This window comes from Leishmania major, chromosome 21, assembly GCF_000002725.2.
Source record: "Leishmania major strain Friedlin complete genome, chromosome 21".
Taxonomy (NCBI): Eukaryota; Euglenozoa; class Kinetoplastea; order Trypanosomatida; family Trypanosomatidae; genus Leishmania; species Leishmania major.
This window is the reverse complement of record NC_007262.2, coordinates 394,215-418,531: the sequence shown is the minus strand read 5'-3', so window position 1 is coordinate 418,531 and position 24,317 is coordinate 394,215. Positions and strand designations below refer to the sequence as shown.

Genomic DNA, 24,317 nt, shown 5'->3' with positions numbered 1-24,317 from the left:
GATGCCTTGCGCTGCAGCACCGGTGTGCGTATGTGCCCGTATACCACCTCGCACAAGAATGGTGAAGGAAGAGCAGCGTGTAGAGAGGGAGGGAGAGGAGGAGAAGGCGCGCACGAATAAGTTCAAGTGTACGGTTGAAGGGGTGTGCAGGTGTGTGTGTGTGTGTGTGCGTGTGTGGCGTGCGGTCGATGGGTCAGTAACATGGACAGAGTGGGCTGCACTGGGGAGGAGGGAGGACGACAGGTGTGACGTGACGAGGAGAAGACCAAGATGAGGGGCCATCTTGCCAGAGTCCGCAAGCCTTCAGGGAATGTGGGTGAGGGAGACGCAGAGAGGGAGAGGGGGCAGGAGGCGCGCAGGGAAGACACAGAGGCAGTCTTGCATCCGTCGCATCCCTCCTCTCCCTCCCCCCACCCACACGCCGCCCACCAGCGCACGGCCCCTTCCTTGTCCATCTGTAGCACCCACACGCATCCTCCTCCGCTTGATTTCGAAACGCCTCTGCGCTACACGCGAACACACAAGTAAAAACCGTCTTCGCGCGACTGCGTGTGCCCGTACCTTCCTGTGTGTGTGTGTGTGTGTGTGTGTGTGTGTGTGTGTGTGTAGGGGAGATGCATTGCTCACACATATGAACGGGCGCCCTGGCAACGCGAGAGCTTCCAAGTTCAGGGGTATACGGGAAGTCACTGTGATCAGGGGGGTGCCCCGTACGCGCGCGTGGGCGCCGCGGCCCCTCCCCCCCCCCCTCTCGTAGCTTGGCGGGGTGGCTGCTGTGAGCATGCAGGACAGCGAAGAGGAGGGGGGAGGCACTCGTCCACAGACACAGACTCATGCACACGCGAACGCACTCTGCCCCCCCCCTCCTGCCTCAGCAAGCCGCAGAGAGAGAATAGACAGGGAAGGGCAACGGCATCCTGTGCAAAGAGTCCCTCACCCCCTAGAGGAGGTCATCACGCGACAGGGCACTCCGCTGCCGCTGCACCACCCGCAACGCCTTTCGTACTCGCCGCTCGCGCTCGGCCAAAGACGTCTGCGCTGCTGCAAATCGCTCAAGCAGATGGTGAAGGTCCGATGAGGCGTGAGACGTCCCTGCCGCTGCAGCGTTGCCGCCGCGGTCTCTACTGAAAGTACGCGTGAACGATTTCCTTGTCATCGCAGCAGCAGCAGCAGCACCGGCGGTGCGTTGATAGTCGCCACGAGACGTCTGTGATGGTGCAGGCGCAGAGACGACGAGGGATCTTTGCTTTGCCAGCAGCGACAGCTGCTGATGCTTCTCCCTCAGCTGCCTCTGCTGCTCCTGAAGGTGGTCCAGGGCTGCTGCCAAAGTGGACGCCTGCTTTTCCAGCGTGTCCAGCAACGCCTGCTGAGCAGAGCCACACGAAAGTGTAGATGACGTTGAGCAAGAGGTGCGGCGACTCGCACTTTGACCCACCCGCGATGTCAGGGGCACCGGCGCCTCTTGCCGGCTGTCATGCACATGCTGCGCTGCAGCAGCATGCAAGGGTGAAGAAGAACTGCGGAACCCGCGTGTGCTACGTGTGTCCGTTGTGCGGTCCGACGGTGGGCTGTAGTCGCGCTCGATAGAAGTCGTGACGGTGCGTGCGCTGCGCTCGCGATGGCGCAAGCCGACGTCGCTGTGGATGTAGGCGCCGCGCTCTCCCCGGCCCGCCGTTGCCCTGGCCTCAGCACCTTCGCGGGAGATGGGCGACGTCGCGCTGTCAACACGCTGTTGCGCGTGTCTTGCCAGCGTCACACTGGTCGTCGCATGAGACACGTCGATCAGCAGCGGTGGGCCCGCCGCCGTCGATTTCGGCGCGGCTTTGGCGGCGGATGGGGAAGGGGCACGCGGCACTTTGCTGGTGGAATACGCCACGGCAGAGCATGGGGATGTATCATAGCCGTGGTAGGCGCTCTCCGGCGACGAAGAGTGCGAGCGCGGCCCATGTCCACCGACAGCCGCGGAGATGCTGGCTGCGCCATGGTCCAGCGAGCCACTGACACGCTGCAAAGCCATGGCCGCGTCTGTCATGCCAGAATGCAGAGCGGGGGCCGAAAAGGCACGTGGAGGAGGTGTGGCACCGTCAAGCTGCTCCACGCAATCACCCCACTGACCTGGCCGGCTGCAGCGGCCGACACGGGCAGCAGGCGCTTCTCCTGTTACACCCTCTCCGTGGTGATAAGACATCTCAGAACGGTGATCCCCAGCGTTTTCCCGTGTCTTGGGTGATGATACGGCAGTGAAGGCCGCCTGCAAGCCACCCGAGAGCGACGCACTGGAGCGCGAGTTGTCGCTGATGCTGTGATGCCCAGCAGCTAGAGACGCACTTCGACTCTGTAGGAGCCGCCTCGCATTCTGCAACACCTGCTCGGCGTGAAGTGCGGTGGCCGAGGCGGATGAGTGCAGCCCCGCCTCTGAGACAAAGCCGGTGTCGCTGCCGCCAGAGATCGCGGTGTAGTAGTGTGGGGAGGCAGATTGTCTCGGAGAGCCAGCTGCCGCTCCTCCGTCTGCTTGTCTATCGTACCTGCTCGACGCGGCGCCTGCGTTGTAAGGATGCGGACGAGGCTGCTGAGCCGCACACGGTGGCAGCGAATGCGCTGTCGACTGCGCCGACGCCGTAAACTCCGCAGTGACTTCCGTCGCTGTACCTGCAGAGCAGTGTCGCAGCGGTGGTGGTGATGGTGGACGGAGCCGAGAGCGTTCACTCTGCTGCTGCTGCCCCGTCGGCGCAGCTGACTGCGCGCCCCTTGCAGCTTGATTCTGACGCAGCACTTGAAAGATGGACGCACGCTGCTGAAGAATGCCGAGTGACCGCGTTGCCGTCGTGCTGCTGGTAGTGCCGACGGGTGCTGCAGAGCTCGAGCAAAGTCGGCGGCCGCTGTATCGCCTGGCGATGTCTGCGGAAGCCGTCGAGGTGACTGCCAGCCCAAGGTGGTCGGCTGTGTCACCTTCGAAGCATCGCATGTTGGGCGAGCGCTCGTGCTCCGTGGAAGAAGAGCGGCTGCCATCATACGACGCCTGGCGCGAAGAGCGATATACCTCACTCGTCGTCTGGCGAGGTGCGCTCGGGCGACGCTGAGAGTGAGCGCGGGCATCCGACGCAGTGCGGCAGCCCAGCTCGCGGTCTACCAGGTACAGCATTGCCCGCTCCTCGGCTGCTACGCCATCAGCAGCCGAGCCGTCTTCGTCAGAATAGCCCATACCTCCGGTTGCCTGCCCGGTTTTGGCCCAGCTGCCGTCATCGTCCTCTGTGTCGCCGGCGTCACTCGAGAGGCCGTACACAAACGCATCGCGCAGGCTGAGGCAGTGCCTTGCAGCTGCTGTCCGCTCCCTGGCCCCTGGTGTCGCCGACGTGGGCGACAGCCGCGACAGCTCCGCCATCCACAGCCGCTTCTTCAGTTGCACAGTGAGCTGCTCGAGCCGCGCTGCCTTTGCCTCCGCTACTGCCAAGGAACGTTGCAGTTCTTCTGCCCTCGAAGGCGGAGATGCAGGCGCGGCAGGCGCCGTCTGCCGCTGCTGCTGGGCGGTCGATAGTCGAGAAGGGAGAGTCGCTGAGTTGCTGCTCGACTTGATGAAAGCTGATGCACTTGCCACTTCGTTCGATGTCGTGGATGCTTCGGCATGGGCCTGCTCTAACGCATGTGAAGCGTGTCGCTGCTTCTCTGCCGCGACGGTGACCTTCGCGCCTCCTGCAGAGGCAGAAACGTCATTGTCATTCCCCTTGTGTGCTGCCCCAGGGCGCTGACTTCGGCTGCTTGCGCAGCTGCTGCCTCTGCTGCTGTGGTTGCGGCTGCTCACCGCCGAGACCGCTTCAGCCACCTCTTCAAGCGTGTGTTTGACGTACTTGCGCATCTTGTGTAAGTTATGACGCTGCTCTGCGCGCAGAGCCTTGAGCTCTTCTCGCATGGTTAGCATCACGCGATCCTCCAGCGAACGGCGCTGCGGCCAGGGCGCAGGGTGGTTGTCCGACGCCGCGCTGCTGGCGGAGAACGCCGGTGAGCTATGCGGTAGTAGTGCAGGTGCTTGAAGACGCTGCTGAGCCTCATCCAGCTCCTTCTCAAGGCTGTCCAATGGCAGGGGTGTGGGGCTGAAAGTGCGGTCCCACTCTTGTGCATGGTGTGCCTGTCGTCCCTGCTGCTGCGCGGGCTGCTGTGTCTGCTCTAGCGGTGTCGGCAACGGTTCCAGCCCTGCAGAGCTCGCAGACACATGAAAGGGGGCAGCAAGGGCAGGAGGTGGCGAGACGCCAGCACCGCTGACACGCGCTGTGTAGAAATTCGGGTCTACGGTGCGCGAGGCGGAGCAGATGCTTGCTGCGTCGCCATCGCCCTCTGGTTCGTTCGGCGGTGCGTGACTTGGCGTATACACCAACGCCGTGGTGTTACGCGCCAGCTGGGCACCTCCTGCAACATCGGCGGGGGCCCGCACCGGTGCGGCAGACAAGGAAGACTGCGATGCCCCCTTGTGATGCAGTCGCGGCCGCAGGGATGTCGGAATCGAGGCCGCGCGGACTACACGGGAGAGGCCCTGTTCGCATGCACCGCCGCATTCGTCGCGTGTGGTACGGTAGCCCGCGGAACTGTCTATCGAAAGCGATCGCGGTGAGAGGAGGTGCAGAGACGTGCTCGTGGTGTGGAACACAGATGCCCACGTCGCTGAAGCGCGCTGCAGCGGAGGGGCCGGGGATCGAAAGGGCTGTGATGCCGCGTGGCCCTCCTCGCTCCTCGCCACATTGACGATCACAGGTGTGAGGGCAGCGGCTGAAGCATCGCCGTGACAGCTCGCTGGCTGCTCGGACTGTGGTGGCACATACACGGCCGTCGCGCCCTGTCTGTCGGCCGTCACCTCTGCAAAGTTCTCACGAGTGCTGTCGGCGAATGCGAGCACTTCAGGGACGTCGCGGCGACGGCTAACGGGTGGCTGAGGGCCTGTGGATAGCGGCTCACCCGCGCCGGCTGCAGCATCGGCTGAGGCTGAGGCCAACTCACACAGTAGCGACCGAGCACCGTCTTGAGAGAAACTGTGGCACCTCGGCCATGGCGGATGCTCGGCATCGGCGCTCAAGTGCCTCGCTACATCGTCGCCAAGGTTGCACGACGCTGATCTATCGGCTGCAGGGCGCATGGTGACGACAGGCGTCACCGCAGCCTCGACACCACTGTCCTCCTCTGCGTCGCCTGGCCCCCCCAGCCGAGAGGCAAAGGAAAGCATTGGAGCGGGGCAATGAGGCTCCTTGTCGGCGCTCTCCTCCCTCGAGGACACAGGCACGACGGCGGCATCGCCACGTTGCACCGTCAGTGGCGATAGCGAGACGTCACCGGCAGTGGACGAGGCGGCATCTGGCGAAGTACTGCCCTCCGCCTGAGCCGCGGCACCCGGTGAAGATGACAGTCGGCGCCGACCGTGTCGCTGTCTCCGCAGCTGCTGATGTGGCGCACTGTGTTCTATTGGGAGTGGTGGAGATGATGACGGGCTCACTGAAGCCGTTGCAGCGGTCGGAGGAGGAGTGAGCGGCGACAGTGTATCTATCCAGGAGCATTGTGCGTCGCCCACAGCACCGCTCGCCAGTGTGGCGTCGCTGCATGGCGCCGGCTTTGCACATCCTCTCAGGGTTCGAGCTTCGGGAGTCGACAGACTGTGGAGGGCGCACTCTGGCCGTCCCACAGTGCCACTGGTGTGAGGTGCCTGTGACAGTGATACTCTGCCGCTGCCCTCCGTCGACGGATGCGCTCGGACACGCTTCGCGTTCGTGCGAACGTGGGCCAGCCCTCCTGTGTTGACCGAAGATCGGGTTTGCAGCCGACCAAACCGCCGCTCGTGGAAACCTGGCGAGGGGGCTGCATTCACCTCCGTCTGTCGTGGCTGTTTCGAAGAACTGGAGAGGCCCTCGTCTTCCACCACTGCATCCGCGCTCGGCTTGAGTGAGGATCGAGGAGTGTGCGGAGAAGGACGACACAACGCCCGTAGCGCAGCCTGTAGAAGTTGCGCGATGTGGTGTGTTGCCTGTGCCACCTCTACAAGCTGACAGACATAAGCCTCAAACTCGCACCGCTGGGTGTGGGCCTGTGTGTCGACATCATGTGATACGGCGACAGGTGCGCCACTGGTGCCCGTAGGGCTCGCTGTTAGCCACTCTCTAGCAGATTGTGTCGCTGGCTCAGAGCCACGACATTGACACCACTGCTCCAGTTGGACATCCAACGCACGCACCGCCTCCGCGTGTAGCTGCAGGAAGCTGAGGAGCTCGTCACGAACACGCAGCGCCTGATCGTAGCGCTGACGCAGCGTTGGCGGTCGCTGCTGCTGGCTGAGTCGTTTTTGAGTCGCTTGGCTCGCCGTCGGAGCACCATCCATGGCACTGTTTGCGGAAACTGAACTCGCAGTGGCAGCTGTGGTGCTGGCTTCCTTCTCTTCCTGCACATCGCCATCGCACATCGAAGAGCGCTTCCAGACCCAGTACGCCTCAAAGGTGGCGAAGAGCTCCGCAAGTGCAGGCAGGCATCGGGTGGCGGCAAACTCGGCCGACTCGCGCTGGAGGACATGCAGGCGGTGCACGAGAGACGTAACAGAGGACGCCAACGATGGCAACGATGACGGCGTTGGTGCAAGTTGGGAGCCTGCTTCGGCGCTGGCACTCGGCAACCTTTGCTGACGTGACCTGCTGCTGCTACAACCGTGGCAGTCCGAAAACATGTTTTCGGCGTTCTCCATGACTAGTTTGGTGGTGCTCGCTTGCTGTGAAGCACCGGCTGTGCTATCCGCACCGAAGACCGGTGTCGCATGCATGGACGCGACGCGCAGCACGGCCTTCAAGGACTGAGCAAGACCCATCTGCTCCCCTTGCAGCTCCAGCAGCTGGTCCACATGTGCTCGGCAAACTCGATACGGTTCTACATCATGGCTGGATGCCCGCTGCGTAGAAACGAGGCTATGCACAAACGGTGCAGCGGCGACAGACGCGCTGCAAGGAGCTGATGCAGCCAGCTCCGTTGCGGCTGTCGTCACCGGCGCAGCTGCCAACATCCCCCGTGGAGCGAGGTCGGCACAAGACATGCGCAGCAAGTCAGCATTGGTGCTTGTGTGCTCGCTCATGAAGAGCAAAGACGGCGCCAAGCAGAGGTAGGCGTTTAAAATCGAAGAATGGAAGAGGCACAACGGAGCGCGTCAATGTGCGATGTGTCAGTCTATGGGTGTGTGTGTGTGTGTGTGCGTGTGTGCGCGTGCTTATGGGCACGCCAAGGTTGGAGGAAGAAAGGGTGGGAGGGGGACGGGTGTGCTGTGTCGTCTATTCTGTGCCGTCTATGGAATCCAATCAACAAGAGGAGTGCCCAAGTTGGGGTGTGCGAAGGTCTGCTAGCACGGGAAGGAAGGAAGGAATGGAGTCGAGTGGGGTCAAGGACTGCCATGCACAGCACGGGTACAGTCGCCTAGGGAAGAGAGGCAGAGACTACGTTCAAGTGGCTAGAGTGTCGCGCGTGGCTGTGTACACGTATGTGCGGACGAAGGCTACCGTGTGCGTGTGTGGCCACCAAAGGGAAGATCGCTGCTCGATACACACACACACACAGGAGACACACATGGGCGCGCAGTCGACAGAGGTGGAGAGGCAACCTCACACACATACGCGCACACACACACGCACGCACGCACGCACACACACGCTCAGACATGCTCACGCCCTTGCGCTGTGCAAGCGCGTGAGAAGTGCAGGCAGACACTCTGGGGGAGCAGGGGGGAGGGGGGCGGGGCGGGTTGGTGAAAAGAACCTCCCTCTCCCTTGCGCTCGGTGTTTGCTGTTTCCTTTTCTCGTTCGGCCATGCACGCGGGAAGAGAAAAAAACAGCGACGACAATGATAAGAAGAACCAACGCATAGCACACGAAGGGCAGGAGGAGCCTGCAAGCCAGCGAGGCAGGAGAGAGAAAACAAGGTGGCTGTTAGGCAAGCCCTTGGACGCCGTGTCGCTTGCTACGGCATCACCACAACAACGACCTTGCCACGCGAGATGCACGTCATATATGATGCGACGCTACACATGTGCACACCCCACACGACCACAGGGAGAGTAAGGACGGAGAGGAACCATCAACACAACCTCTCCTCGCGCCTCCCGTCTCGCTCTCGCTCTCTCACGCGCTGTCAGCAGGCATCTTCGCCTTCAGCTCGCGGATCTCCATCATCAGCTTCTCTGCCCGGATCGCGTCGCGCTCGTGGGCGTACCAGTAGTTGTACTCCTGATCTAGGTGGCCGGCCTGAATTGACTCCACCGACAGCACCGCGCTGAGGCGGTGTGGCGCGTTGTCGTCCTGAATGCTTTCCAGGTTCACCAGCGCCTGCCGACGGTGCATCCGCTCCATCTCAGCGTAGTACTTGACAGCTTTTCGGCGCAGCTCCACGTGCACGCCGTCGCGCTGGCGCTCAAAATACTCGGAGATTTGGTAGCGGAACGGGAAGATGAGGGCGAGGGCAATACAGGTCATCATTGGCGCGTACGCGGTCGGGCTTGATGCCATGAAGCCGAGCGGCGAGAACCACGGACGCTGCACATAGCGGACCATCTTTTCGCCTGCTCGTTTGCGCAAGGGAGGTAAGTGTTGGGGGGGGGGGGGGGGGCACGTATTCACGTCAGTGAGTTGGTGACGAAGCAGGCGCGGTTTTTTTCGTTTGGTTTCGTCTTTGGGGGTGGTCTAGCGGTGGAAAAAAAAGAGGGAGGGGTGCCGGATGACGCACAGACACACTAATCTACGACTACTCGTAATGATGGAATGGTGGACGGACGCGCCTCGCTAGGAACTACAAGCGCCTCCTTGTCTGCGACGACAAACACAAAAAAAAAGGAGAGCGGGCGGGGAGGGCCGACGGACGACGCGTTCGCGTTGACAGGCGCGCGTCGGTGGATACCTACTATACGGTGGTGGTACGGCTGCTGTTATGGCTGCAGCGCGTTAGCCCGCCATGGCACGAAGGGTGTACGAGGGACAACACAGAAGAGGAAGACAGCGCGCGAGAGACTCCAGAGAAAGATAGGGGGGCGGCAAAGTATTGAGGAAAGAGGGAACAACCTAAGCGGAGCAGCAGCCGTCAAGCCGACCTCTCACTCACCCACCCCTGCTGAGCACGCTGCACGTGAAGCTGCCGCGTGTCTTCCCTCCGCACGTATGTGCTTCCCACACAAGAGGATGGGCAGGTAGAGACCCACCGTGTTCACAGAAAGGAGGGGACTACGGTAATCTGTGGAATCCTGCTCTGCTCGCAGAATCGCGAGCAGTGACCGCCACGCAATCCAGCGTGCACCGGAATCGAGGAAGAAGAACAGCGGAGGCTGTGAAAGGAAAGCAGAGGTGCACTTTAGCACCGCTACCGTTCCCTCCCCCGCTCACTCTAGACGCCCGTGACCCGCTATGCCTGTGGTGGTTGTTCGGTCAGTTTTGGTTGGCAACGATGCGTTGGGGAAGATGTATCGAGAGACATGCGCGACACATACGTAGGCATGTCTGCACTCGCGTCTCACTTGGAAGAGATCTATGCTCAGCATGAGAAGGGGCTCAGGCAGACAGCCAGCCACTCAGGCAGCCACGTGCACGTGCACACGCAAGCACAGAGGGACAGAGAGACAGAGCATACGCGCGCAGGGGCAACGAGCGCGCACCCACGCCCGGCAAAAAAAAAAACATAAGAAGTCCGAACAAGCAAGCGGGGGCGCATTCCCCACGCATGCACAGGCGCACAGAGAGAGAGAGAGAGAGAGAGAAAAAAAAACAAAAGAGCTGAGCTTCACATGGCATCGCTACATCTACATCACGTCGAGAGAGAGAGAGAGAAAGAGAGAAAAGAAAGAAGCATGCACATGTGCATGCGTGTGGCTATGCATGCACATGTGCATCTCTCGCTCGCAAAATACCGCTATTGGCATGGCATCCTTTTTATTGCCCTCCTCCCCCCCACCACTCCACTCCACTCCACTCCACGCCCACCCCGTGGGGTAGGGCCTACACCTTGAAGTTGGGGTTCGCCGCCGCGCCGCACCACGGGCAGCGTTTTGCCGTCAGCACAAACTTGTTCCAGTCTGCCTGGTTCGCCGGGCGATGGCACTGCGCGCACTTCGTCAGACCACCGCCGATGACGGGGTAGCCGGTCACTGCGCACGCCGGGTACACTTTGCCTGTGTGCGGGGACTTCACGGAGCCGGCGAACATCAGCTCTCCGTTCTCCGGATCGGTCACCATCGGTAGCGTGCGGGTATCTGAGGCGGCCGTGTTGTCGATGGACACGGTCAGCACCCAGTTGTTCACTTCTTCCATCGCCTGCGCCGGCACGGTGGGCTCCTTCGGCAGGCGGTACACCTTCGGGAAGTCCGTCGCGGCAAAGTCCGTGTTGTCGATCCCGCTGCTGTCGGTGTCGCCGTCGTCGATGCGCTCGTTGATGTCGAGTGCACGGTTGAGATAGAGGAAGGCAACGTCCTGCATCCCCTCAAGCCCCGAGCGCTTCGCGGCCATGCCGGCGTCGTAGAACGCCTTATCCGGCGCTACATGCGGGATCCAGCGCGGCAGCCCGAGCATAAGCTGCACGGCAAAGTCCGGCATGTTCAGCTCGGTCTCCATCTTTCGAGACATGTAGTAGATGTGCACCACGCTCGCGAGCGCCGTGGCCTTGGCGATGTCCTCGCTCTTCTGGCCAGACTGCGTCATGCTGTCCACCACCTTTACAAGGCCGTCATGCAGCGGCTGCAGCAGCGTCGCAACCGCGTCGTCGCCCGGCAGCAGCGGGATCACCTTCTGTGCCACCGACATCCACGTCTCGTAGAAGCGAAAGTCGTCCGAATCCATGGCACTCTTGTTGAGCGCCTCGAGGCACTGCACCGGGTCGCCTTGGCGCAGGAGATGCTGCACCTGCAGGCCAGCCACGTACTGCACCTCCTCCGGCGACCTCTGAGCCGCCATGCGCAGCGCGTTCGCAAAGTCGGCCTTGCTGATGTACGCCTTCATGGCCGCCTCGGGGTCCATCTCCTCCACCACCTTGGCGTCCTTCATGGACCCGCCGGAGATGCTGTCCTGCACGATGGCGCGCTTCACAAAGTTCTCCAGCTCAGGGCTCACACGCTTCGCCAGCGCTTCTGCCATGTCAAACTTGCGTGCCTGCACGTACATGTTAATGGCGGCCTTGTAGTCCTCGCAGGACTCGAGGCACTTGCCAGCCTCGACGTAGCGCTGCGCCGCCTTGAGCTTGTCGATGGCGCTGCGCAGCACCTCCTTCAGCAAGTTGCGCGCGTGCTTCTGCGCCACCTTCACGGCGCGCACCCACAGATTGGCGAGCGTCGCCGGGTCCGGCACCGTCTCCGGCGTGGCCGCCAGGTAGGTGTCAATGGCCAGCTGGTACTCGCTGTTCTCCTCCAAGACCGTTCCGGCCTTCTGCGGATCGTTCGAGTTGAGCGCCATGCGCTTCGCCACGTCGCTCTGCATGTCTGGGCAGTGCGCCTTCGCCACCCGCTGCGCCTCGGAGAACATCTTCGCGTCGACGTACAACTTCAGCAACGTCTCCGGCGCGTTCGCGCGCAGGAACAGCGCCTCCGCCTCCTTGTAGTTGCCCTGCTGGAACCACACACGCCCATTGGCGGCGCACACGTGCGGCACCGCCGACGGGTCGTGGTTCTCAGCGACGCGCATCGCACCGGTGAAGTCGTGCTGATGCACATACATGTCAATCGCCTCGCGCGGCTTGCCGGACTTGATAAAGGCGTCCTCGGCCATGCGGAAGTCCCCCTGGTCCTCATAGTGCATGGCGTACTTGAGGTACACGTACGGCACCTTCGCCGGCCGCGCTAGCTGCGCCCACTGGAGAGCCAGGTCAAACTTGGAGCTCTCCAGCGCCGCCTCGATGCCGGCCTCGATAAGGTTGAACTTGCCGAGCAGCCGCACACCCTCTTCGCTGTCCATCACCGTCGCGCGTGACACGACCACCTGCTTCGCCGCGTTGGCGCCGCCGTGCACCTTGGCAATGCGCACTGCATCGTCCCAGAGATCGCGATCGCGGTACATGGAGACGGCGCGGCTCCAGTCCTTGCCGGCGATAAAGTGCGTCTCGGCTGCCTTGAGATTGCCCTCTTTCTGGAACTGCGCGGCCAGCGCTAGGTGCGTCTGCACAACATAGCCGGAGCGGTACGCCTGCACGAGCCGCATCATGTTCGTGTAGTCGCGGTTCTTGCGGTACATCATGATGGCGCCATCTGCGTCGTTCACCTTCAAATATATGCGCTCGGCGGCGGCGTAGTCGCCCTTCGTCTCCAGCTGCTTCGCCTGGCTTACGAAGAGCTCGACCAGCTTGTCCTGCTCGAGGTGGCGCTGAGCAACGCGGTACATGTGGTCAGTCATGCCAGCGCGCGAGTACATGTCGACGGCGTCGCTGACAGCGCCACACTTGATGTAGAGCTTCTCCGCCTCGGCGTACTGGTGTACCTCTTCGTAGTGGTGGGCAATCCGCTGGTAGGCACTCTTGGTGGCTGCGTCGACTGGCACCCCGGAGCTGCCCACGGCGCCGTTGCTCTGCGTCTCCAGGATGACCGCCGCCTTTGCCCACTGCCGCGAGTCCAGCGCCGCCTTCACGGCCTTGTCGTACTTGCCCGCCTCGTTGTAGTGGTTAATGGCCTGGTCGACGTGCTTCTGCGAGACAAGGTAGTCGCCCCACGCCTCCTCCAGCGAGACAACCTGCTGCGGCGCGGCCGTCTTGGCATATTCGACGGCACGGCTGAAGGCGTGGCCTCGCTTGTAGGCGTCGATCGCGCGGTCTGTCATGTGTAGCTTATCGAAGAAGTCGCCAGCGGCCTCGAATACCTGCGCCTTGAAGAGCGCGGCCGCGATCGCCTCCAGCAGTTGCTGCTCGGGCTTCAGGTTGTTCACGGAGACCACCTGCGCTGCACGGGCCGGCGTTCCACCGCGCAGGTACAGGTTGATGGCGTCCACGAACTTGCCATCCTTCTCGCGCATCTCGCCCGCCTTCTCGTACTGGCGAGTCTCCATCAGCCACGCGAAGTACCGGGCACGACGGTTAGCGACGTCGTCGAGGCCGCGCGACTCGGCGATGGCCAGGCTCTCGTCGAAGCAGTTCATCTCCTCCCACATTTGCATGGCGTCCTCGACACGGCCGTTCTCGAGGAAGAGCTGCTCGGCTCGCTTGAAGTCTTGACTCATCATGTACAGCTCCGCCAGCACCGTGTAGTGCTCGTAGCCGGTGGTGGTGTCCGCGCTGTCCACCCTCGCCTTTGCCGCGAGCTGGTGGATGCGCTGCAGCGCATTCACCTTCGCGACATCGCCCAGGGCGGCGTAGCAGCGCTCCGCGATGAACAGCTTCATCTCCTGCAGCGACACGTTGGCGAGTGTGCTCCACATTACCTCTGTTCCAGGAGACAGCGACGTGCGCTCCAGCAAGTCGCATGCGCGGTCCAGGTCGCGCTCCTCCATGGCGGCACGAAACTCAATGAGCGACTCGTCCAGCGAGTAGGCGACGGTGCTGACGCCCTCGTCCACAATCACCTCCGTCTTGCCGTTGCCGCGCTCCATGCCCTCCACCTCGCCGCGAATTGGCACGATGGTGACACGTTCCGGCGACTCGACATTGTACCACACACACAGCTCCAGGCGGCTCTGCGCCACGGCGACGTCGCTGCGTGGCACCCACTGCACATATGTGCAGTAACTCAGCAGCGTGGTGCGCTGCTGCCTGGAGATGTCGTAGAGGTACAGCTGGTGCTGCTTATCGCGAAACAGCAGCCGCGACGCGCGGAAGTCGAGCTCGAGCCAGTCGATCTTCGACTCGTGCGGCACACGGGCGATGGAGACGCCGCTCCTGAGGTCGTCGATCTGAATCGTCTGCCGGTCGATGAGGTACGCAATGACGCAGCGCGAGTTGTACGCATCGAGCGCGCCGGAGCTGCCCGTCACGGAGGTGGACACAATAGGCGAGCCAGTCGTCGTGCTCACCTCGCGACGCTGCCCGCCGGCGCCTCCGCTGCCGGCCGCGCCAGCACCTGCGTCGCTTGCAAGGGGGTTGAGGACACGCACGCTGATGCGGTGCGCGTTGCGCTCCTCGGTGCGGCACGTGCCGAGAATCATGTTCTTGCCATACTCGATGAGGCATAGCTCGCCAACGTTGAACACCATGCAGATCTGCTCATTGTCGAAGGTAAACTTCTCCCGCCCGGTGAGCTGCCACCGCACCTCGCTCAGCTTGTGCGACACCAAGTCACCAAGAAGGAGAGTGGCTGAGGTGTGGGCGACGAGGTAGCGGTCCTGGTAGACGTTCACCTTCTGTATCTCAAAGCCCATGTAGGACTGCAGCACTAGCCGCGTTCCGCTTGCCAGCCGCTTCACGATCACCTGACTGTGGCTCACGTACGTGAACTCGTACGCGCCGCGCATGCGGTAGCGGCGCAGACAGCAGTCGAACACGTCCACGGAGCCGGTGACGGAGCCAGTGACAAGCCGGCTGCCGTCGCGCTTCCACTGCATCGCGCTGAAGCCCTCGCTGTGCGGCAGGTAAACGACAGTGCCCTCCTCCCATTTGTGAGAGCGGATGTTGAGGTCGAAGATGCGGATCTGCTCGCGACCAGCGATCGCGACGGCCTGCCCACTCGGATTGCAGACGCCCCCGGTGAAGCTGCCGACGTCCTTCATGTCAAACGGGATCACCTGCGGCTTCTGGCCGCTCTTCGGGGTGTAGAAGGCGACCTGGCAGTCGGCGCCGGCCGCGCAGATGCTTTCGCCCCACGCTAGCATGTACGGCGCGCAGCTGTGGACGAAGAGCCGCTTCGCCCCAGCCACCTCGGCACCTTCCTCGGAGGCCTCGAAGACATACTGGTAGACGGTGCCGTCGAGGTGGCCTGTCAGGATCTTCGTGTTGTCGCGGCTGGTGCACATGGACACGGCCGGGTGATCGTGTGAGTAGAGGACATGCGACTTGTTCGCCTTCAGCATGCCCACCTTCACACTGCCATCCAGCGTGGCGAAGGCAATGAGCTCCACGCCTTGCGAAGACGTGTTGGGCCACACGACGCACGTCACCGGCGATGTCTGCGACAGCTTGTTGCGGATCGCCTTCTTTTCTCCCCACTCCAGCCCGAGACGGTACACAAAGACGATGTTGTCGGACTGCGCAATCGCCAGCAGCGAGCTGTCAGGGGAGAAGGTCATGCCCGTCACGATGTAGCCTCGCCCGCCCTTGTCCGACGCCGCCTTAGTCGCGAACTTGTCACGCCGCTCGCCCTGTTCGTCGAAAAGCTGGATGTGCCGCGTGGCGTCGGCAACGGCGAGGCGCTTGTTGTTGGCAGAGAAGCAGATGGCCTGCGTGCGGGCTGTGCCCAGCTGGCCCTTCATGACGTTCTGGTAAAACTGCACCTGCATGGCTCAGCGCAACGGCCTCGGAGAGAAGGGGGCACGTCTGTGTCTGTGCGTGTGTGTGTGTGTGTGTGTGTGTGTGTGTGTGTGACTACATAAGAAAAGAGACCAACAGCAGCAAGGGCAAGGGGGGGGGGGCTCGTTGGGGGTGTTGAGGAGCGAGCGGTGAAGCCCGGCAACACGCCACCGCCTCCTTCGCTGGCGTGTGCGGGGTGCAAACCGTCTGCTTGATCGCGTGTGCACGAAGCAGCTAACGCAGCAGCGGTTGGTCAGTAAAAGCAAAACACTTTTCTTGCTCGCACTTCGGCGAACACGCGGCACGTCTTGATGCTGCCGCTACTGCCAAAACGTGTGCCGGTGCCTGTGTGCTGTCGCGCGTGCAAGTCTGTACAAGGCCGTTCGTGCGTCAGCACCTGAGGACCGATGAGGGAGAAGGCGCCTGGATTGAAGGGAAGGGGGTCAGAGGGTTTGTTCTGTTGTTGGTGAAGCGTCAGAGATGGAGATGAGCAAGGGAGCCCGGAGAGGATTCGTGAGAGAGTGGCAAGAGAGCAAGCGTGTGCATCAGGGCAAGGCTGGGCACGCGCATGTATGGAGTTCGTGGTGATGGAGAGAGATGGCCGGAAGGGCACAGGCGCGCACACATCACCACAAAGTCCATTGGCGAAAGAGGAGAGGCGGGGAAGAGAGGGAAGACACATACAACACAGTTGAACGCGCTGGCCGGCCCCCTCGTCTTTTAGACAGCGGCATGCGCATGTGTGTGGGTCTCCACGATGGCGGACGTTAGTGCGAAGAGACGCCATACGTTGATAAGAAGGCCTCCGTCGTGAGCGGCGTCATGACATGCACGTGGGATGGAACACGGGCAGGAAGGAGGAGGAGGGCAGCAGCAGCAGCAGCAGAGAGGAGGCCGGGACGCATCGCATACATGCGCGCCATTCCACGAACTCTCTCTTCGCTCACTCCGAACCGCCCCTTCACACACGTCTCTTGCGCTAGACACTGAAGACAGCATCGTCCCCATCATCACCGTCACCGCCGGTGTTAGTACTTGTCTGTGGTGGTGCGCCCTGGTCGACGACAGCAGCGGCGGTGTCTGCGACGGCCGAGCCCGCCACAACAGATGCGCTCTCGTCCTTGTGTGGAATGCTTCTCTGTGCGCTCGCCGTCGTGCCGCGAAGAGACGCCAGCAGCACGCGTCGCAGCACTCGCATGGGTACTTCTTTGTCTGGCTCGGAGAGGTAAAACACAGGTTCGACCCCACCCGCCGCGTCGCCGGCCAGAAGGCGACTCAGGAAGCATGGCTCAATGCAGCTCCGCCGAACCGCGAAGGCGAGCACGGCGGCGTCGGTCGCTCTCTTATGTGTGACGGTATTGTATAGAACGGCACGACCCAGCTTGCGCTGAGACACGGGCAGCTCTGCCGTCATGGCGGTGGTGGAAGATGTCTCAGCAGAGTCACCGTGAGGCTTCGTCAGCGACGCACACTGTGTCGACTGCTGCTGCTGCTCGTCGCCGTCGCCGCTGGACTCGTTCTTGAGGCCCTTTCGAACCTTTGCGCCCCCTGAACAGCCTCGCCGAGGCCGCTTGCGCTGCTCATGTGCCACGATGAGCAGCGGGAAAGGCTCGCTTCTGTCTACCGCGTGATCAAACAGCTGCTCGATCCACCGGATCTGCGGCATCTCAGCGTCTGAGACGGACAAGAGCAGCGAGAAGAGCAGTCGCCCAGTCCACCACTCGCGGCCGTAATGGAGAAGGAGCTCTTCACCAGCGTGCAGATCCCGCAGCGGGACGAGCGTGAGAAGGCCGGTGTCGGCGTCTACGTTCAGGGTCACGTTGGCCTTGTGCTTCAGTGCCTGAAAGAGCGCCTCGGCGGCGGCGTACAGCTCCTGCTCAGACGACAGATGCTGCGCTATTGCCGGGTCGGCGCGGAGAGTCGCCAGGAGCGCTTCGCGCTGCTCGGCCGCGTCCGCGTCGCCGGTGCTCTCGTAGAGCGCCATGCGTTGGCGATGGCTCTTCCAGTACTCGTGGTTGGCCAAGTCGTCGGACGGCGGCAGTAGCCACGCGACGCCGTCGTTAATGTCGAAGAGGTGTGCCTCGGGGATGAGCGGCGGTGACAGTCCGAAAGCGGATGCTGGAGCACCAGCGGAGCGCTTCCGGAGAGTTTCCGCTGTGGGGGCGGCGGTCTTCTGGCTAAGTGGGTGGCGTGGTTCACGGACAGCAGGCATGTCGTCGGTCTCATCGGTGTCGTCATCTATATCCGCCTCCTCATTTTCTGGCGTGTGCGCAAAGAACGCCTTCTCCTGCGCCGCCAGCCTCTGCAGCTGCTCCTCGCTGAGCTCCTCGCCGTTGTCCAGCGCTGCCTCCAGCTTGGCTATCCCTGTATGCGTGCTGCAGCGGGGCGCTCGCGACGATGGCGTGGACGACGATGTGGCCGCCGTGACGGCGGTGGCGGCATGCTTGAGGTATCGGTGATGATGGCGACAGCACCACGCCTGCAGGCCAGTGACGTCGGGGCAGAGCGGTGCCGCGGAGCTCGGTGCAACCAAGTACCAGCCATCCTCTGTCGCCACGTGCAGGTAGGCAGATGTGCTGAACATGTGCCGAAGGGCCAGAAAGCGGCGCAGCGAGATGCTGTGCCTAGGAGCAAAGGCCAGGTTCAGCACGAACGGTGGGGCCTGTGAGACGATGGCGGATGTCGGGCTGCGAGAAGCATCCGGCCGCTCTGCGCTGCTGTCAGCTGTGGCAGCGGTCGTGGTGGTCGCGGCGGCAGAGGCAGCGGTGGGTAGTACCTCGATGGGGTGGAACTTTTTTATCGGCTTTGTGAGAAACACGCCGCACAGCCCCGGGAAGCGCTCGCTCGGACCAAGGCGCGTCACGACATCCTTCGCCTGCATCACGGTAGATAACAGCGATGATGACGACGACGATGGCGGTGGCGAATAGCGCGAAAGTTGCATGTCGCGGCTGGCAAAGCTGCGTCGCTGCACCTCCCCTCGTGCCTCGCACCGTCGCTGCAGCGGCAGCCGCCGGTGCAGCCACGAACTAGCACTGCCGTCACATCGCCCTCGCTGTAGCCGTTGTTGCAAGAGAGAGAGAGGCGTCACGCCTAATAGGGAATTTGGATGCAGCGGCATGTGTCTGACAACTGCTGGTACGCCCTTCAGACTGTGCAGTGCGCACACGGTGCGCTGTGGTGAGTTGAGAACCTGCAGGGATCGACAGCGAACGAGATGGAGAAAAGAGGCACACGCACACACATAGACACGCATGCACAATCACAACGCCTGAAGAGGAGGCAGTGGACGTCCCGAGCATGATAGCGGCGGCCAAAGGGCGGTGCAGTCGCCCCGCATCAGCAGTCACAACCCTGAGGACCGGAGAGAAGCATTTTTTTTTTGGGGGGAATACGTGGACATCGTAAAAGTCCAGTAGGGAGGGGGAGGGGGAGGGGGGTACACGTTGAAAAAGAAGGACAAGGGCAAATACGCCGATGTGCGCACACACGTGCACACATGCACACACATGCACCAGTTGAAAAAAAAAGAAACACAAGAAGCCGTCAATGCCCTGCGCGTGTGCTCCTTGCTCAGCAACGCTGTGTCTTGTGCGCGCCCACGTGCGTGACCGAGCACTCGCTGTGCCAAGAGTTGTACATCCAGAGAAGGGCAGGCAAGAAAAGTGCGCGGTGTGCTGACCTCGCTGCATGCGCGTGTGCGTGGAAGGGGGGAAGAGGTAACAAGGTGGGGGAAGGCGGTGATTGCGTCAGACACCACACATAGTCGCAGTACCCTCTTGTTTGTTTCGCAGTGAGGGGACAAAGGAAGGAGAATGAGAAAGCGACGAGGGGCAACTGGGCAGCGGACGATGAGGGGTGAGACGATGACGGGATCGCAGCGGCCGCTCGCTCCACCCCCTCCTCCCGACCGTCTCTACCGTTCGTGCATCTTTCGCCCCACCCCTTTCTCTCTCTCTCTCTCTCTCTCTGCATGTTGCAGGTTTCCTGAGATGCGACCACATCGGTGCGCCTTCCCTCACCACCACCACCACCACCACCACCCTCCCTCAGCCTTCTCCGTCCGCTCAGTTCGTGCGGTGGTAGATGTGCTCGTTGGAGTATGCACGCTGAAGCTGTCGACAAAGGCGTCGCTCGTAGAGGGAGATGTGCGGCTGCAGGGGAGCAGCCGGTGGGTGTGCGGCACCTGCGGCATCGGCCGCTTTTGGTCTGCTACTATTCTCCACCCCACGTGCATCAGCGGCACTTCGGTCGCGCGGTGGGGCATCACTCGAGCATCGGGGGGTTGACCTTCTAGAGCGCAAGCCGCGCCGCGCCAGCTTGAGAACAGCGCTGTTCGGGGTGTTCCCAGCTCGCCGGCCCTCTGCGGACTCGTCCTTCGCCTTGGCACGAGGCGGCGCTGCAGAGCCCGCCCTCGAGGTGCCACGAGGGGCACCTCGTGACGCGACATGGTGGCCTGCCTGTCGACGCGGGGCCGGCGGCTGCGGCGGAACCGCTACACCCGATGATGATGCGGATGGCGCGCCGTCGCCGATCACTTGCGCGGCAGCCGCCGCGGCGGCTGATGACGACAGCGGCGCCGCCGCAAGCACGTGAGGAACGTCGAAGAACGAGAAACTGCGGTTTCGCCCCTCTGCCGGCTGCGACGTGCAGGCGCCGCCGCTGCCCGTGTCGGACGCCAACAACGATGACGGCTGATGCTGGCGACCGGGGCACACGGAGGCGTAACATCGATCCATCCGCGATAAGGACAGGCGGCCGCGCCGCCGGCGGAAGCCATTCCGTAATGGCGCAACTGGGCCACTGCGCGAGACTGTGTCATTGGACAACTCTCGATCCGTCGGGTGCAGGCGGGACCGATAGTGGCGCTGGGCGGCTGTGCCAGAGGGAAGCCGTGATGGCGTTAAACGAGTCGGGCGGTCTTCAATCGCCTTGGCGTTCGCAGATGCTGAGTCGGATGTGTCGATGGTGGTTGTGGTGTCCGCAGCGTGGCAGGACGTGTAGCCATTTTCTGCCGAGGCCACGCGCAGACTCATCGCGGCAGGGTCGCAGACGGGCTTGCTGAGTCGACTCACCATAGCCTCCTCCTGTTTTCGGGGAAGTGCGGTGGGGAGCACGCCGCTCATGCGGAACATACAAGGTGCGGGCGGCGGTGGCCTCAAGGCGCTGCCGGCGGAAGCCGCGCGGGATGTAGGGACAGACGAGACCCGCCCGCCCACGTGCATTGAAGCGCGCGTGGCGCCCATGATGACGGTGGGCAGCACGTTGGGGGCAGACGTGCTCGACAGCGGTGGTGGTGGCGGCAGAGGCGAGCGTGTCTGGTCCACGTCTACGCCACTGCCGTCTTTCGTGGCCGTCCCAACTAGGCTCGCTACTGCCTCCTCCCCTGGGGAGTAGGTCAGCGCGGCAATCATGTCGGACATCGCGTCCGAGTCTTCATCGCTGTCCTCGCCGTTGTCGCTGCTGAGGGTCGCCTTCAGCTCCTCCCGAGACACAAAACACAGCGCCTGCTGCACTGGCGCATCCTCCTGCTCCACACGCGCGAAGCACTCGTAGCGGTTGATCGGGACAGTATGGCGCCGGAGCGTGTCCATGAGACGGCGCGCCTTGGCCCGCGCCACGACGGAGATGCTGATCTCATCGAGGGGACGCTGATCCAGGTAGTGCGACTTGAAGGTATCACTACCGGCGGAGGCAGTGGTGTCCGCCTTGGGACGGCTGCTACCGCTGCTCACCCCCTGCGGGTTCGAGGCGATCATCGCACCGTCGCCTCCTGCCCTCTCTGGGGTTGCCACAATGTTCGTGGCAGCGCCCCGTTTACGGCACTTTACCCTCCTGCGGTGATTGCCCGCCGTCGCAGAGCCCCAATTCGGCTGCTCATTCCATGTCCCGCTTCTGTCGCCGCTGCTGCCAACAGCCTTCTCAGTGACGACGGTCGAGCTGGCGGGACGGGCACCAGCAGAGACGCCGCTGCGAGCGAGCAGGTTGCTCACCGATCTGCTCCCTCCAGATCCCTCACGTGACGGTGACAACACAAGGCTCTCCACCGCTGCGCCTTCGGACGGGTTCTGTGCTTCCTTGCTGGCCGCGCTCGATATAGATGCCACGCATTCAGGGATTGCCTCCACCTCGATCTGCAGGCGCTGGATGATGGCCTCGAGCACCGCGCGAATCAGCCCGACGCTGCGCAGGTAGCGCACCACAGGCACAGGGCACACCTTCGACATCTCCAGCGGAAAGAGACCAGCAAGCGCCATGCACCACGTCGGCAGCACACGCCACTGACCGCCTTCAGTCACCGGTGTCAGCTTCGTCTGCGAGCTACGCCGGCTGCTGCGTCTCGATGGAAACGAGGGTGACTGCGATGATACTGCTGCAGATGTCGGTACAGTAACCGTATACCTGGGGTGTTGTGGGAAGTGCAGCGCCACCTCCTGCCGCGACGCCGTCCCGTCGCCGGCGGAGCCATTTCGAGGAAGCGGCGATGTCATGTCGACCTTCACCTCCTTCAGCTGGCGCTGTATAACGCGGGTGAAATCGCTCGAAGTCAGCCCGCCGGAATGCCCTTCAGACTGCATTGAGTGCGCGATGGTGCGGGCGACGTCGTCGAGGATTGGCTGCGGTGGCAGCTTGTGACGCCCATCGTGCCGCAGCTGGTCTAGGAGCGCGTACCAGTCGCTAACCCTCATCGTCGCGGAGGCCGTCGCCAGGGGTGTCCGCAGGCACAGCTGGAAAAGGGTATGCATGCCTGCGGTCCCCGAAAACACTGCATCGAACGCCGACGCAGCCGGGGGAGCGGCGATCTGCGTCGCGTCTTCCGCGACATACGCCGGCGAGGACGCTGCCGCGGTTGCAGGAGACCGGTGTTGGTCATCCACAGAGCGCTGCATCGGCGACACAGAAGAGTATAAAGGCGAGCTTCGTAGTGATCGGGTGTTGCTCACAAAACTGGGCACGGGCTGTCGCTGCTGCTGCGCAGAGCCTGATCGGTGGCGTGGCGTCAGCTGTGGGAAAGAGGGGGAGCGCTCCCCACGTGCGGCGCGCTCTGTGGAGTCGTCATTGGCGTCACCGTAAGCCAGCTTGCGATCAGTGGATATATGATGACCCTTGACACCGTTCGCCCTCGGTGTGCTGTCATCGCTACAATTGCCACGGAGATGGAAGCGACTGTCCACCGGAGAGACGACGGCTGAGCTTCGCCCTGGGCCACAGCGTGTCCCATGGTCAGCAAAGTCGCTGTAGGCCGCAGCACCGCCAGCGGCGGCTAATTCACTCGAGGAGTCAGCCGAGCTGCGCTGCTTCTCCACCGTTCGCTCAACGGGAACAGGGGCAGACGAGTCGGCGATATTCGAAGGCTGCATTAGCATCGTGGAGCCCTCTTCGAACGTGCTGTGTTGCCCTTGCGTCTTGTGTAAGGCTTCCGCTGAAGCTATTCGCGTGGCAGCAGACGCCGCAGCCACACTTGCTTGCTCGTCGTTCTCGGCTACTGCTACGGCGGAGGCGGTCGCTGCAGCCACAGCGCCGAGCCAGACCTCCGGATCGACCAAATGCTGCGCCGCCTCCTCGTCCGTGTCCTCTGCGGACGGGTCAGCGACGCGGGAGACCGGCGAAGCGTGAACCGACGTCGCGGCACACCACGGCAGTGCCTGGAGCGCTGAGGTCATCTCATTCGTGTAAACGCCGCCCTTCTCCACGTACAGCTGCAGTGCTGCTTCCATCTGCGCTGTGGACAATGTGTCAAGTGAATCGTTGGAGAAGGGCGCCCCCGAACCGGGAGGCGGCGCGGCCGAGCTGTGAGCGCCTGCGAAAGTGCCGTCCACCCGCTTCGGCGTCGTCAGCAACGAGCTCGCAGCAGGCGAGGGACAGGAGGAAGATGGCCGCGAAGAGCCACCGGTGCCACCAGCGGTTACAGAGGCAGCAGGAGCAGGGCTCGAGCAAGTCGAGCGGATATCACAGCACGCTGTCTCGCCCACCCGTGCACCTAATCGCGGCGGCAGCATGGAGGGCATATGGCGCGTTACAGTGCCGTGCGCCACGATCGTCTCTGCCCTGTGATGGCTGTCGTTCTCTGGCACGTGTTCAAGCATCTCGAAGCAACTGCCACAGTTCGACGACGCCGACACTGCGTAGCGATGGGCATCGCCGCTATCACCATCGCAGGGGCGACGCAGCCGGCTGCCACTGGAGCTGGCGCTGCTGCTGCTGTATATATCTTTCTCCTCCATCTCTGCGTGCGGCGCCTCCGTAAACTCGACAGATCGTGGAGTCTGTGCGCCAATGACGCGGTCACCACGCGGCGGTGGGCCGATGGTTGGACGGCCATGCGAAGCAGACCATGAGGAGTGAGAGCCGGAGAGTCGCCCAGAGCTGCGGACGCCCTCCGAGCGGTGCGCCGTCGACGAGGACGAGGACGAGGACGGCATCGCAATCTCCCCCTCACTTGTGTCCGGGATGATGAAATAAGGCGCACGTACCCTCCCCCCCTGAGGGGGGGTACTGTGTGCGGCGTTGGCAAGACGGCCCCACCGAGTGGGATGAGCCTCTTCTCTGCTGCGCCGTCTGCGCGCCTTTTGAGAGAGCGATGCGAGACAGGCAGGCAGACGGGCAGGCAGACGGGCAGGCAGACGGGCAGGCAGACGGGCAGGCAGACGGGCAGGCAGACGGGCAGGCAGGCGGGCAGGCAGGTAGGCAGGCAGACGGGCAGTGGAAAGGTTCGCAATGACCGCGACCGCGCTCAACCCACGTGCAAATGGAGGGAGACCAAAAGAATTCGAGAAGCCAGCGCAGATATGCCGCGTGCGTGTGCACTTCCTCCGCCAGTGAGGGCAAGATAAAGGAGGGAAGCGAGGCCAATGTGCCGGGCTCAGGCGCAGCGGAGCGGGAGAATAGGCGCCCGTCACCCGTGTTTCAACCGACAG

General features: G+C 62.8%; 5 protein-coding genes across 5 annotated transcripts; all 5 read right to left on the bottom strand.

Moving 5' to 3' along the window:
• Window positions 1-940: 940 nt before the first annotated feature.
• Window positions 941-7,090, bottom strand: LMJF_21_1000 (hypothetical protein; the record flags this gene model as incomplete). The annotated part of the gene is made up of 1 exon (XM_001683000.1): window positions 941-7,090. The coding sequence occupies one exon, from the start codon at window positions 7,088-7,090 to the stop codon at window positions 941-943; it is 6,150 nt and encodes a 2,049-aa protein (XP_001683052.1).
• Window positions 7,091-8,126: 1,036 nt separating this feature from the next.
• Window positions 8,127-8,555, bottom strand: LMJF_21_0990 (conserved hypothetical protein; the record flags this gene model as incomplete). The annotated part of the gene is made up of 1 exon (XM_001682999.1): window positions 8,127-8,555. The coding sequence occupies one exon, from the start codon at window positions 8,553-8,555 to the stop codon at window positions 8,127-8,129; it is 429 nt and encodes a 142-aa protein (XP_001683051.1).
• Window positions 8,556-9,986: 1,431 nt separating this feature from the next.
• LMJF_21_0980 (conserved hypothetical protein) lies at window positions 9,987-15,389 on the bottom strand (the record flags this gene model as incomplete). Its single annotated transcript, XM_001682998.1, has 1 exon — window positions 9,987-15,389. One exon carries the CDS (start codon window positions 15,387-15,389, stop codon window positions 9,987-9,989), a length of 5,403 nt encoding a protein of 1,800 aa, XP_001683050.1.
• A 989-nt stretch (window positions 15,390-16,378) lies between these two features.
• On the bottom strand, window positions 16,379-18,520 carry LMJF_21_0970 (conserved hypothetical protein; the record flags this gene model as incomplete). The annotated part of the gene is made up of 1 exon (XM_001682997.1): window positions 16,379-18,520. One exon carries the CDS (start codon window positions 18,518-18,520, stop codon window positions 16,379-16,381), a length of 2,142 nt encoding a protein of 713 aa, XP_001683049.1.
• Window positions 18,521-19,466: 946 nt separating this feature from the next.
• LMJF_21_0960 (conserved hypothetical protein) lies at window positions 19,467-23,822 on the bottom strand (the record flags this gene model as incomplete). The annotated part of the gene is made up of 1 exon (XM_001682996.1): window positions 19,467-23,822. The coding sequence occupies one exon, from the start codon at window positions 23,820-23,822 to the stop codon at window positions 19,467-19,469; it is 4,356 nt and encodes a 1,451-aa protein (XP_001683048.1).
• Window positions 23,823-24,317: the final 495 nt, after the last annotated feature.